Genomic DNA, 14,613 nt, shown 5'->3' on the forward strand with positions numbered 1-14,613 from the left:
TTTAGGTATAGTGTCTGTCTTTCTATCTGTTTACCAGTCAGAAAATATAGGTTAGATTAAGATAAGATTTTCGGATTTTAGGTTAGTTTATGTATCGGAGGATATCGAGGGCGACAGTAAGGGAAGTCGATGCAAAACAAAGTCGATAGTTGTACGGTAGTATAATCACATTTGCTCGCTTAAACATACGACGGTATTTTGGTGTTTTTGCCGTCATCGAGCAAAGTGGACGGTGATTTTTGTCAACTTTGCTTTATACTGTCTCCCTCAATTTATCTCGTATACATAAACTCGCTATAGATTCGTTACAAAAAAGTATAATTTAGTCAACACGCAAAAATAGGGTAAGGTAATAACCTAGTCATGATTTCAAGCTTATTTAACGAGATTAGATGACTATGTTTATGTTTCTTATCTTTATAATTGATGTATAGATTTTGTACTATTTGACTTTCAACTACACGTTTTTTTTTAATAAGGAACACGTTTATAAGGAACTCGAGGCTGAAAATGGTCCAAAAAATAAGGAATTGTTAAGGAACTGCTCAGGCTGAGAATAAGAAAACAAGTTTTAAGGAACAGTAACAGATGGTTATCCAAACTTAGCAGCTATGTAAATAAGGAACTCAATAAGGAACTTTGAGGCTGAAATTCTCTGTAAAAATAAGGAACTCAAGGCTCAGAGCAAAGTTAAGGTTCCTTATAAAAAAAAAAACGTGTACTCTATTACGATAGGAATTCCTTTTTCTCGTTATGATCTTACATTGGTTTTTGAAAAAGATTTTACTTTCTGATTCATCGAGTTTTCAGGGCGTCAAAATTGAAGCAAAGTTTTTCGAGTACTGATGAATGAATTACAGTGAAATCCATGACACAAGATAATTCTTTTATTTCTTACAGGGTTAAGAGCATCCATCAAAAAATTACACTTCAAGACATCACTGAATGATACATGGGATTACAGTTTTTACCATCCAGCAACAGTGGGCGTGAAATATTCCATTCGTGTCGAGCAAAAATATAAAGGCAATGGCTTATACCAATTTTCAGTTTTGATAAATGGAGAGAAAATTCACACAGTTGAGAACTCGATACCTCGGCAATTTTACAAAATTGATGTGCTGACGAAACGAAGTTTCAAGCTTCCTTGTAACGTTACTGTAACTAACTTTAAAATAACAAACTTTTTGTAATGTTGGCTATCCTGGTATTCAAATCAAGGACAAAACTACGTATACTATGGACTTAACCAGGGTGTACTTGATTATCCCTAAATTTTTAAGAGTAATGAAAAAAAATTAGGTATAAACTATGGACAATCTGGAGCAGCCCAATCTTGTAAAATCTAAGCTAAGTACAATCAAGGACAACTTTGGATAGAGTTTTCTTAATCAAGTACAATTCCAGTATATTCCAATTCATCCCTGATATCCAGGGATTTTCGCTACAACATGTACTTTGTTTTGTTCTTGATTTGTCCAAAGGATAACCAAGGATTGTCCTTGATTTGAATATTTGGTATCCCTACAACCAATGAAATAAAAGACTGTATCAAAGGCAAAAAGAAAATGAAACCAAAAGTCATCACAAAAGTTGACTGCTGCTGTTTCCACATAATCTACAACGAGGACTCTTGCAAATGCACATACAGAAAATGAAAAACTACTTGATTCGATCAATAGACCTTTACATGAATTACTTTACGAACATCATTTGCCTCCTTTTGAAATTATTGCCCAATTATTGCCATGGTGATTAACTCCCAGCGGATTTTATTAAACCTACTTCCTATTCATAGAAAATTTATTTGATGTATCGAGAGACATCATCACCATGGTAATTGTTTAAATACGAGGCAAGCGATGTTTGTGACGAAAAGTCTGTCTCAAATTGGTTGATTGACAATAGGCTGTTTTTGTCGTTTTTTACTACTTTATAGAGTCAACCAGCAATAAACTTTGTTTGATATCTTTTGATTGACTGAATATTTTTGAAAACTTTTTTCACAGTGATGATGATCTAAGATTGAAGAATCACTCCTGTTAAAATAGTAACTATACCACATTTCTAAAAAAAAGTTGATTTTTTTCTTCTTTATTTTTCATTTTCAATTTTTTTTTCTCCAAATTTTTTGCTTGATAATATTCCACTAACAAATATCTTTTCAACGAGCACAAAATCGCAACTTGATTCGAATTCTATCAAAAGTTACAGCCATTTTTGTCTCAGCTGCAAATTATTTTGAGAAGACTATTATTTAAGAATAGGTCTACTGATCGAATCAAGTAGTTTTTCATTTTCCGTGTGTGCATTTGTGAGAGTCCTCGCTGTAAATTATGTACGGCGTTTGTGTGAAAACGACACGGGCTTGTTTATGAAATAACTGGATTTATTCCTACTTACAAAATTCATTTCTAGCCTTTAAGAACCTTTCAATCAAAACATGAACAAGACGACTCAGAGTCGAAAATTTCGCAAAGTATTTGATTATTCATAGATGAAATAATCATATTAAAAACGACCAGGGAGTAGTAGAGTTGGAGAATGTCAATCGAACCTGAGAAAAACTGGCTCTAACAGAGAATAAAGTTACCCTTACAGAGACAAGAGAGATGTTTATGACTTTTCAAGTTTTTCGTACCTTAAATAATTCAGAGGCTTGGGAAGGTCAAAAACCAAACCTTGTGTGCATCAGCACATATCTGGCACCTATTTATGCCTAAGTATCCCCCCGTCACCATTAGTAGAATGCAATAAATAGAACGGGGCTAGAGCTTTATTGTCACCCAAATGTGAACTGTCCCAGTGTGGCCAAGTTACATATCAATATCATGCGAATATCTTTGACTATTTACAAAAATATTAGGTAAACAAAAAACATAGTTTCTCAATATTTCAACATTTTAGTCATATAGATTGTTCACCTCTAATATATCATTCCAATTCTAACGGTACATAACTTTCTACTTTAATATAACTTGGTGCTGAGAATTAGTTTGAAAGGTAAATAAAGTATCTACATACTTTTGAGACGACAGACTTCTTTTTAATGACAGATACATAATATATACTCAATATATATCTCAATAAAACAAAATCAAACACAATCAACTTTGACAGGCATTTATTTTGCTGATGCCTTGAAAAATCAATATAAAAATAATTTAATTTTGCCATTAAGGGCTATTTTTGGCAAAATATTGCTATTAGATAAAAAAACTGTTTCAAGACTCGAAAAGTACAAATTTGGAAAATGACATAAATTTTTTAATTTGAGACGAGGAGTTACATATTTTTTGAGAATTTGTTGATTGACTACCCGGGGGGGGGGGGGGGGGCACTCAATTTTGAAAATGACCGTACGTTCGGCCAAAAATCAGGTCTTCTAAAATTGGACCCTTACAGTGCAGGAAAAATTTGGCTGAAAATTGACCCTTTATAGTGCAATTTTTCGAAATTTTTTGCCCTTTTCAAAGCAAAATTTTTTGAAATTTCTCAGATTTTACCTCAAAATTTGGTATTTTCTCAAATTTTACACCCTTACAGTGCATTTTTTCCCACTTGCTCACAAATCAACCCTTACAGTGCACTTTCCAAATTCAATGAAACCTACCCTTAAGGGCCGCACGTCCGGTAGGTCACTTACCTGGAATGCCCGGGAAACCCCGGGATTGACTAGTAGGAAATCGATTTCGGAGCAGGTCGATCAAATTTGATTGACTTCTATTTCATTTTTTTTATCAATAACCAATCAATTTGTTCCAATATTCGATAGGTAATGAAGGCTACATATTAGAAAATTTTGAGTATTGATCATTGATTGGATGATTGATTAAACTTGCAACCGTTAAATAATCAATCTGGATTGATCATCCTAGAGCCAATCATTGAATAATCAATCAACTAATGTAATCGCGCCTTCCTTAATGTCATAATTAGCATAACATTATTAAATACCTATCAATTACTGTACGTTGGTCTAATGTCAACATCCCCCTTCTAATTTCGACAACGTTCTTTAAAGATAGTAGCCCGGGGTCCACTTAAAGCTTTTTTTATAGACTGGATGGCGCGATTAAGTGGCCCGGTAGTATATGGTAATATGCTTTTGCCTAGGCGGACTCTAAAACAGTCCGCCAGATTTAAGTTGTTTTTGGAAGGTAAAAACAGTACGAAGCAATGTTTTTATTTGAGAATAAGGGATTACAAATCTGTTAATAGTGTTTGTTTCTGATTTGTGATTATATCTTTCAACTCCAAGTAGTTTTATTGTTATTTGGATTTTCAACATTTTTTTTCAAAATGGCGACCTCGCCAAATGCTCCTAGTCTACTTCACTGGACTCAGCGTCATAAAAAATTATCAAAAAGCAAAGTTCAGCCAAAAGTAGACTCTAGTCTATAAAGATAGGGGTAATTGCAAGGTCAGAATCGCTGATGGAAACAATTTTGCTTTGCTTAGCGATCAGAGAGGAAAATACCTTTTGTCTATAAGTGATCCCAACCTTCCTATTATTCCTATTTCTAACAAGGGTGTCGGAATTAGAAGAGGGATGTCGACATTAGACCAACTTACGGTACCAGAACCAATCGATATCCAGTCAATTGATTTGTTATCGATGTGTCATTGATTGAAAATTAATCAATTGTTTTGAGTGGGAGTCTGACACTGTATAAAAAAGTTTGTCTTTTGTGTTATATATCTGATCAATGAAAATTCAAATCCATTGTACAGTCAGTATTCAATCAAAGTTGATACAAATTTTCCAGTAAGATTTTGATATAGACTTCAACAACAGTCTTGCCGTTTTCCCTCGCATTCATTTGGGTCGACCCGGGTGCAGGCTCAATCTCTTTCCAGGTGAACCGCTGTGAGTGGGAATCCCAAACTTTGACGCCTGCGTAGCAACCAAGGTCCAATGACCACTATCCCACGAAGCGCCAATCCAACATGCCAGACTCTCAATAAATACAATCGATAATTTTTTCCAATCGATGACTAATCAATAAATAATCAATGGATTGGATATCGTTTGATTTCGATAATTGATAGACAATCGATAATCAAGATTTTACGGGAAGCTCGACTGGCTATCAATTGTAATTGTGATCGATTTTCCATCGATTTATTATAAATATGTTCGATTGATCACAATTGACAGTCAATCGAGTCCAATCGATTAAAAAACTAATCTATTATCAGTTAGAATAGTCTCGATTATCGAAATCGATCGACATCCAATCAATCAGTTGGTTATAAATTAGTCATCAATTGACATTGAGTCTGGAAAATGACGATTAACACATCGCACCTACCTAGTTAACAAAAGGTAACTTCTATCACTTATAGATTGACACCCCCTGCTATGAATTCTTCTGTAAAATACTACGTAAACGATAATCTTTCTTACAACACAACCTAATCAAATATCAACAAATAATTCTACCTGTAAAAATGAAGATCATACCTGTACGTTTGTCTGTATTTGTTGTTGTGTGTAGAGATGTTCAAGAGCAACTCTTTAATTGTAAGATTCCTATCACTTTATTGGTGCATATTTACTAACTACACAAACATAAAATACTATGCTAAAAGAAATATAAGCCTCTTTAAGTACTCTAAAAACACCAAAAACATGATACAAATATCCAGAGCCTGACAACATGATCAAATCCACCATTTAAAAAAAGGAGCAATGTTTACGAACGCTTGGTTCCACCTACCTAGCACTTGCGGACTGGAATCATTAAATTTTATCTTAGCGAGTGAGTCCATAGAAGTTTCAACTACTTTCGTTTTCTAAATTTTTCATTACACCGCCGCCGCGAAAGACAATTGTAATACTTTCGCTATGCGAAATTAAAAATAGGCTGATTATGTCAAAAAGTTTAGAAACATGTAAGAAACATTTAAGGCTCAAAAGGTCGATTTCTTAAGAAACATTGAGGCTGCTTGGTAAAACTAGTTTCTTAAAAAAAAAGCGTGTAGGCTTTTAAATCGAAATATGAAAAAAAACGAAGAAGACCAAATTAGTGGCATAACGATAGAGCGTTTGACGTCACTCGCGCGGCAAGTTTCACACTCGTTATTTGCTAATCCCATCGGGCAATAGGCGGCGGGTATTCTCCATTCGGCGTCCGGTCATTTTAAATCATGAATGTTAAAAAGGCCGCGCTATCGTTACATGTTATGACGGAAAGTATGATTGATAAACTTGGTGGAGTTATCAAAACAAATTTGTTGTCAAAGAGATTTAACAGTAGCTGAAAATACAGGCCAGATATCAGCAGTCCCATGTTTCGACCATTCGTCCCAAGTTAGAGCAGTTGACGGTGCGCATGCGATGTATCTTGAGAAATTCAATAATCAAAACAAGAGCAGTGCGTATATCCCGAAAGGCCTGTTTCCATCGATCGCGCGAGCGTGCACGGTAGGGCAAAATTTCCTAAAATAGCACATTGACGTCATGAATTAAATTTTCTTGTACACAAAAAGTGTACGCTCTTGTACGCTTTTGTGCTCTTTTCTACGCTGAAAATTTTCAACTTTTCTGAGCGTACACGAGCGTACTTTTTAAAACAATTAGTCATCAACCAATCAAGTGAGAGAAAAATTGCTGATCATGCAAAAAAAATGTAAACATACAGATTGTGCGGGAATTCCAATTGTGAGGGAATCAAAAATCAAAAATCAACTACGAACGAATTCTACAAAAGTTGTTTTCATTCTACATTTGTGTGTGTGTGTGTTGTGTAGAGTTTTATGATGGCAAGTTTTACAGATGAAACTCCAGTAAAAACATCTGAAGAAAATTATACTCCGAATGTAAAATTTTTGATCAGTGACCAAAGAGTAAATGTCGAGCTTCAATATCAGCAGCAGCAGCAGCAACAACAGCTATACATGCAATCTTACCTTCACCAATTACAAACGCAACAACCAAGTCCAACGTATGCACAAATACAGCAGCCAACCCAATATGATGAGCAATTAAGTCCGGGAATGATATCATCTAAAAATGAAATAGCGGATTCTGCGAATTCCATCGCCCGTGGCAATGACGATATCTTCGAGGATCTGGAGGGTGATAATGGTGCTGATGATGAAGAATATGACGATGAAGCCGACGACAGGATGATAGAAAGGAACAGAAATTTATTGATGAACTCTACCGAAATAGGGGAAGGCAGCGAAGCAGTAGCTTTACCTGAAATTTCTATCAATAAGGAGTTGCTTATAGAATCTGTACGACCCTATCCAATTCTGTGGCAACTAAGTCACCCAGGATATAAAGATACAACAAGAAAGAAGATCATTTGGCAAAGTATCAAAAGTCATCAATTCCCTGGCCATGGTGGTGAGTTATTAAAAGTATTTTTACAATTGAATTTTAAGCATCATTCTAAATAATTGATCTAAAATATACTTGATGACAAATTTTTAAGAGAAAAAATTCCTTGACTAGGTTCAACTAATTCATTGAAACGGTAAGAAGAAAAAAATCCAGAAACTATTCCCTTGTTCCATATCTAAATTGATTGTTCTTTTTTACAGTTGAATCACTCAAGCTACAATGGAAGTATCTTAAAGACGCATGGACCAGATGCAACACAAAAAGAAGTCGACATTTGCTAAAGAGTGGTAGTAAAAGTGGTAAGCTTCCAAGATGTAATTTCTTTGATCAGTTGCTGTTTCTTGGAGATAAATACACCCCACCAAGTCGAGAGGAAAATTTCTTATCTACCAGTACTTTATCATCATCTAACTCTACACCATTTCAATCTCCCCCAACACCCGCAATACCTACACATCCAGGCTCAAGACAAGGTAAAGAAAATAGCCAAAAAGCCCCATACCGTGACTCGTTTAAGCGCCAGCGACGTGGCGATGCAGTTGAAAATGAGATCTTATCTTCGCTCAAGAGCGTGAATGCCGAACTACAGCGTCCTGTTGTACCATTAGTACAACCTACCACAGAAAAGAAAGATGAGGGCCCGAACATGGACTTTTGTAGGAGCTTAGCACCATTAATGGATAAGTTGCCAATGGAGCAAAATATGATTGCAAGAATAAAAATGCAACAAGTTTTGTATGAAGTTCAATTTAACAAGACTTTTTAATTTTTATCCTTTTAAAAATCATTTATTTCTTTTATTCCATTTTGAGTTAGTTTTATTTTAGGGCTTGTATTTTTAGGATATATTTTCAGATCATATTTCGGTTATATATTGGTCTATACATTTTAGGTATATATCATATTTTTACTTCCATGCATCCAGTTAAAAAATACAATATAGTATGTTAAACATCAAAAATATTATGTTGCCATGGAACACTGCCTTCTCTGGAGTTGAAATATTCTTTGAACTGCTCACGAATACATTTAGCACTAGACAACGCATTGTTCGATCCTTGTCTTGGCAATTTTTCAAGTCCGTGAATTTCATCTACAGAAATAATTTCGCTTTCGTGTTGAGGTACATAACTTTTTGATTCCTCTGAAATAAGAAAATTGTGTAGCGCAACACAAGCTTTAGTTATTGCCTCAATTTTTTCGACCCCAGCAATTATTGGTCTGCGGAAAATTCAGAACCTAGTTGCCAAAATTCCGAAGCTATTTTCGATAACCCTTCTTGCTCGACAAAGTCTATAATTAAAGACGATTTCTTCTCTTTGACTACAGCTCTTTGGAAATGGTCGAAGCATGTGAGTTTTAAGTGCGAATCCTTCATCAGCCAAGAAAACATAGGGAAATTTGATGCTACTGTCATAACCATAAATGGGTGTTTTACGGCTTGGGTAATTAATCAAATTTTCATCTATATCCAATCCTAATTTACTGGTAGCATATATTCCACTGTCACTGTTTCGACCAGGCCTTCCAATATCAACCATTAAGAATCTATACTTAGCGTCACAAACGGCCAGTAATACTATACTGAAGCTCTTTTTGTGATTAAAATGAACTGAACCAGTACTATGAGGGGCCTGTATAACAACATGTTTTCCATCGATACAACCAAGACAGTTTGGAAACTGCCATAATCGAAAAAAATCTGTAGACACCTTTTCCCACTCCTCGGGCGAATTTGGATGATCTAGATAGCCTCTTTGACATAATTCGTTCCATTTATTTTTCTTATATGCATATACTTTATAAGAATCAACTCAATAACTCATGATAGACGGTGATATATCTTTCGGTAATTAGTTCTTACAAAGTAAACAAGGGATGGCGAACAATATGAGCATATTTATTTTTCTTATAAGCATATACTTTATAAGAATCAACTCAATAACTCATGATAGACGGTGATATATCTTTCGGTAATTAGTTCTTACAAAGTAAACAAGGGACAGAGAACAATATGATCATATTTATTTTTCTTATAAGCATATACTTTATAAGAATCAACTCAATAACTCATGATAGACGGTGATATATCTTTCGGTAATTAGTTCTTACAAAGTAAACAAGGGACAGAGAACAATATGATCATATTTATTTTTCTTATAAGCATATACTTTATAAGAATCAACTCAATAACTCATGATAGACGGTGATATATCTTTCGGTAATTAGTTCTTACAAAGTAAACAAGGGACAGAGAACAATATGATCATATTTATTTTTCTTATAAGCATATACTTTATAAGAATCAACTCAATAACTCATGATAGACGGTGATATATCTTTCGGTAATTAGTTCTTACAAAGTAAACAAAGGACAGCGAACAATATGAGCATATTTATTTTTCTTATAAGCATATACTTTATAAGAATCAACTCAATAACTCATGATAGACGGTGATATATCTTTCGGTAATTAGTTCTTACAAAGTAAACAAAGGACAGCGAACAATATGATCATATTTATTTTTCTTATAAGCATATACTTTATAAGAATCAACTCAATAACTCATGATAGACGGTGATATATCTTTCGGTAATTAGGTCTTTCAAAGTAAACAAGGGATGGCGAACAATATGAGCATATTTATTTTTCTTATAAGCATATACTTTATAAGAATCAACTCAATAACTCATGATAGACGGTGATATATCTTTCGGTAATTAGTTCTTACAAAGTAAACAAGGGATGGCGAACAATATGAGCATATTTATTTTTCTTATAAGCATATACTTTATAAGAATCAACTCAATAACTCATGATAGACGGTGATATATCTTTCGGTAATTAGTTCTTACAAAGTAAACAAGGGACAGAGAACAATATGATCATATTTATTTTCTTATAAGCATATACTTTATAAGAATCAACTCAATAACTCATGATAGACGGTGATATATCTTTCGGTAATTAGTTCTTACAAAGTAAACAAGGGACAGAGAACAATATGATCATATTTATTTTTCTTATAAGCATATACTTTATAAGAATCAACTCAATAACTCATGATAGACGGTGATATATCTTTCGGTAATTAGTTCTTACAAAGTAAACAAAGGACAGCGAACAATATGAGCATATTTATTTTTCTTATAAGCATATACTTTATAAGAATCAACTCAATAACTCATGATAGACGGTGATATATCTTTCAGTAATTAGTTCTTACAAAGTAAACAAGGGACAGCGAACAATATGAGCATATTTATTTTTCTTATAAGCATATACTTTATAAGAATCAACTCAATAACTCATGATAGACGGTGATATATCTTTCGGTAATTAGTTCTTACAAAGTAAACAAGGGATGGCGAACAATATGAGCATATTTATTTTTCTTATAAGCATATACTTTATAAGAATCAAACTCAATAACTCATGATAGACGGTGATATATCTTTCGGTAATTAGTTCTTACAAAGTAAACAAGGGATGGCGAACAATTGAGCATATTTATTTTTCTTATAAGCATATACTTTATAAGAATCAACTCAATAACTCATGATAGACGGTGATATATCTTTCGGTAATTATTTTCTTACAAAGTAAACAAAGGACAGCGAACAATATGATCATATTTATTTTTCTTATAAGCATATACTTTATAAGAATCAACTCAATAACTCATGATAGACGGTGATATATCTTTCGGTAATTAGGTCTTTCAAAGTAAACAAGGGATGGCGAACAATATGAGCATATTTATTTTTCTTATAAGCATATACTTTATAAGAATCAACTCAATAACTCATGATAGACGGTGATATATCTTTCGGTAATTAGTTCTTACAAAGTAAACAAGGGATGGCGAACAATATGAGCATATTTATTTTTCTTATAAGCATATACTTTATAGAATCAACTCAATAACTCTTGATTGACGGTGATATACCTTTCGGTAATTAATTCTTACAAAGTAAACAAGGGATGGCGTAAAGTATGAGTATTTTTACTTTTCTTGTAAGCATATACTTTATAAGAATCAAATAAATAACTCTTGATAGACGGTGAGATACCTTTCGGTAATTAGTTCTTACAAAGTAAACAAGGGACGGCGCACAATGTGAGCATATTTATTTTTTATAAGCATATACTTTGTAAGAGTTCTTAAAAATTAAACAGCAATTGTTCTTAAATTGGTCTTATTTTTTTTAGTGATTTTAAGTCTCCTTGTTCTTGTAAAATTGTTTCATCAAGGCTCGATGTAGAGTAGATTTCAGATTAGCTTTAATCTCTACTTCTTCTTTTTCCCATGCGGTTCAAATTCTAGGCGAAATTTTCGACTTCATGTCGTCTTGTTTTTATTTTCCTTAAACGTCGGTGTAAAAATAATAACAGCAAAAGTTTCTTCTTCAAGAGAAGACGTCTGTGCTCCATAGTAGTCATTGCAAGAATGAAAAATTTTGTGCGCCAAAACAACTTGAGTTCACCTCTTTGTTGATGGAAATCAAACATTGATCGCGCGGAGTGTGCGGCCAAATCTATTTTTAGAATTTTGCCCTACCGTGCACGCTCGCGCGATCGATGGAAACAGGCCTGAAGAGTAGGAATTTTACGCTCGACACGAAAGAAGATATGACGTAGCCTAGCACAAATTTGTTCTGTTTTACTCTGTGTGTTTCTTGACAAGTAATTTTAAAGTTAAGTAATTGTAATTTTTGATTTACCTTTGAAGATGCAACTTTGCGGCTTTTGAACTAGGTTGATGGCGATGGATCATCAAGTTACATATTAAGATCCTTCCATTGTCCAAGATAGTATTTGATTTCATTTGAAGGGAATTTGTTTTCTTTTTAAATTTACTGAAATAAAACAAAAGGAGAAAGCAGATGCAATGAACTGCCTTACCTTAAGGGAACTTATTTTGGCGGGAACTAATTTTGGCGGGCAGCAAATATCCTAAAAAATTTTAATTTTGACGGGAACTTATTTTGGCGAATAGCGATTTTTTTTAATTTTGGCGGGAACTAATTTTGGTGAATTTCGTCTAAATTCCCAAATCCGCCAAAATTAGTTCCTTTAAGGTAGTCAAAAATTTTGGAAAACGTAAACCTAAAAATATCAAAATTCAAGGGAACACACTATAGAAATTATATATTTCGATTTTTACAATACATTCGTTATAAAACTAATTACATTAAAATATCAAGAAATTATAATTAAAATCACAAAATGATCAAATAAAACATGAGACATAATTCATTAAGCTGGCGATTTGTTCCCTAGTATTTAACTTTTCGACTCTTTCAACTAAAAGCCACATTAAGTATTTTTTTTCTAGGATTTAAGTGAAAGCCCAAGCGGGCAATCTAAGTTAAGTACAATCGTACTAACGTAAGTTTATAGTTCAAAGAGGTTTATCTAAAGAATCCTGCATTACTAAAAATAGACAAAAAGAACGACAAATTTCATAAAGAACGACATATTTTGCCGTCCACAACCCCGACCGAAAGTGACTGTACCACCCCAGAAATTAACTGCATGTGGTTTAAAAGAACGACAAATTACGCATGCGTGTTACAATGCAGGATTCTTTAGAGGAATAGACTGTTCGTATGATTCATCTGCGGGAAAACAATAACACGTCGGATATGCCCGCCCAGTTTTGTCATGTATATTTGCTTCGGACATGATCCGATCATGATATCCGACCATAAAAAAAATATTTTCATTTGAAGTCTGCTAGAATATTACTATATAATTTATACCTTTCTAGAATTGTTAAAATGAGAATTACAAGTGATACAAAATATATTTTAAAAATTTTTAAGATTTTTCTTTTCATCATTAATTTCTTGATCTCCAAAAGTAAATTGGTTCTTCTTACAAGAAATTGAAATATTTTATGTATATGTAATAGAAGTAAAGCAAAGCTGAGCTGGCGAGACGTAATCTATAGTATTGCGCGAACCTACCTACTCAAATTTATAATGCGGATGTTGAAACCATTCAAGACTTTTGATTTTAATAATTGTAAAAAAGACTGGAAAATAATTTGGTTCCCGAGAGTGTTAATAATAAGCTTGATCTAATTATCATTATGAATGATCCCTTCCCAGCTGGCACACAAAGCTGTTTGAACGTTCATCTAACGTTATATGGACGTTGTGAATGTCAGATAAACGTCGACAAAACGTTGTGTGCCAGATGAGACGGGTTTCCTCCCAAAAGATAAATGCTCACAAAAATAACTTATCAATCAGTGCGTGTTTCGTGTCAATATTGACACGATAGACAAGAGGATGAGGAAACTGGAATTGTAGCAGCAGTAACAGTAATAGCAGCTCATCATCAAAAGAAAGCTCTTCTGAGAAGAGGTCATCGAGGGGAGAGAAAATTCGAGATAAATTACACAAAATAGTGCATTTCGAGAATATTTTGATTAATATGTCAAATCATACCAGAGAGATGCGTGCAGCCTACATCGAAACACGAGAAGAAAAGTCCCTTAACATATTCAGTTAGAGACATCGCATTGAATAATGAATAATGTAGGAAAATTTGAAAAATATTTCATATTGATTGAAGAATTAATGAACGGCGATATCTTATAGATCATTGGAGAAGGGACTTATTAAATTGGTCATAGCCCGATGGTTTGACATTCGTTAACAGGCATTATACACGCTTATACTCAGAAAAAAGTTGGACGCCCATTCATATCAGAGCAAACTGAAAACTATCTCGCAAGCTTGGTCCAAGAGTTAGCAAGATTGTGCGTGCATTTGGAGTCGCGAGACAGGGGTTAGGCGGGTGAAATGCTACAAATGCCATTTCTCTCTCACAGCCCCTGTCTCATAGACAGATTTCGGTGAGGTCATTGTCGATTGTTGCACAGCTTATTTTTGTACTCTGGAATGTAACAATGAAATGAAAAACGGGTGTCTCATATCCCAGCCGGCACACAACGTCAAAACAACGTCCATGTGACATTCATAACGTCCAATTAACGTTATTTGAACGTTAAAACAACGTTGTGTGCCAGCTGGGATTTATTGATCATTACTATAAAGAAATTTAGATCGCGGAAGAGTAGACCGTCTGACTAACGGGTCAGACGTTTTGTTCGGCGCCACATTCGGAAAGGCGACAAGCTGAAGACCGCTAGGGCGTCCGTGACACGTGAACAAATTTTGAGATATTGCAGGAACATGGCAGAAGGCTTGGAAGGTAAGACAATTATGCAGTACCTATCCCGGCT

The 14,613-nt window shown here is 34.1% G+C and overlaps 1 protein-coding gene across 1 annotated transcript; it reads left to right on the plus strand.

The window, feature by feature from the left end:
- The first annotated feature begins 6,636 nt into the window (after nucleotides 1–6,636).
- On the plus strand, nucleotides 6,637–8,120 carry LOC136821558 (uncharacterized). The gene is made up of 2 exons (XM_067077784.1): nucleotides 6,637–7,357; nucleotides 7,555–8,120. The coding sequence occupies exons 1-2, from the start codon at nucleotides 6,763–6,765 to the stop codon at nucleotides 8,118–8,120; spliced, it is 1,161 nt and encodes a 386-aa protein (XP_066933885.1). The 5' UTR covers nucleotides 6,637–6,762.
- Nucleotides 8,121–14,613: the final 6,493 nt, after the last annotated feature.

This window comes from Clytia hemisphaerica, unplaced genomic scaffold, assembly GCF_902728285.1.
Source record: "Clytia hemisphaerica strain Z4C2 unplaced genomic scaffold, Clytia hemisphaerica genome assembly, whole genome shotgun sequence".
NCBI classification, from domain to species: Eukaryota; Metazoa; Cnidaria; class Hydrozoa; order Leptothecata; family Clytiidae; genus Clytia; species Clytia hemisphaerica.

Bases quoted from the DNA above. Each gene is read 5' to 3' on its own strand.
- LOC136821558 (XM_067077784.1), top strand. From the start codon at position 6,763: ATGATGGCAAGTTTTACAGATGAAACTCCAGTAAAAACATCTGAAGAA. The intron at 7,358-7,554 runs GTGAGTTATTAA...TCTTTTTTACAG, and splicing joins TCAATTCCCTGGCCATGGTG to TTGAATCACTCAAGCTACAA.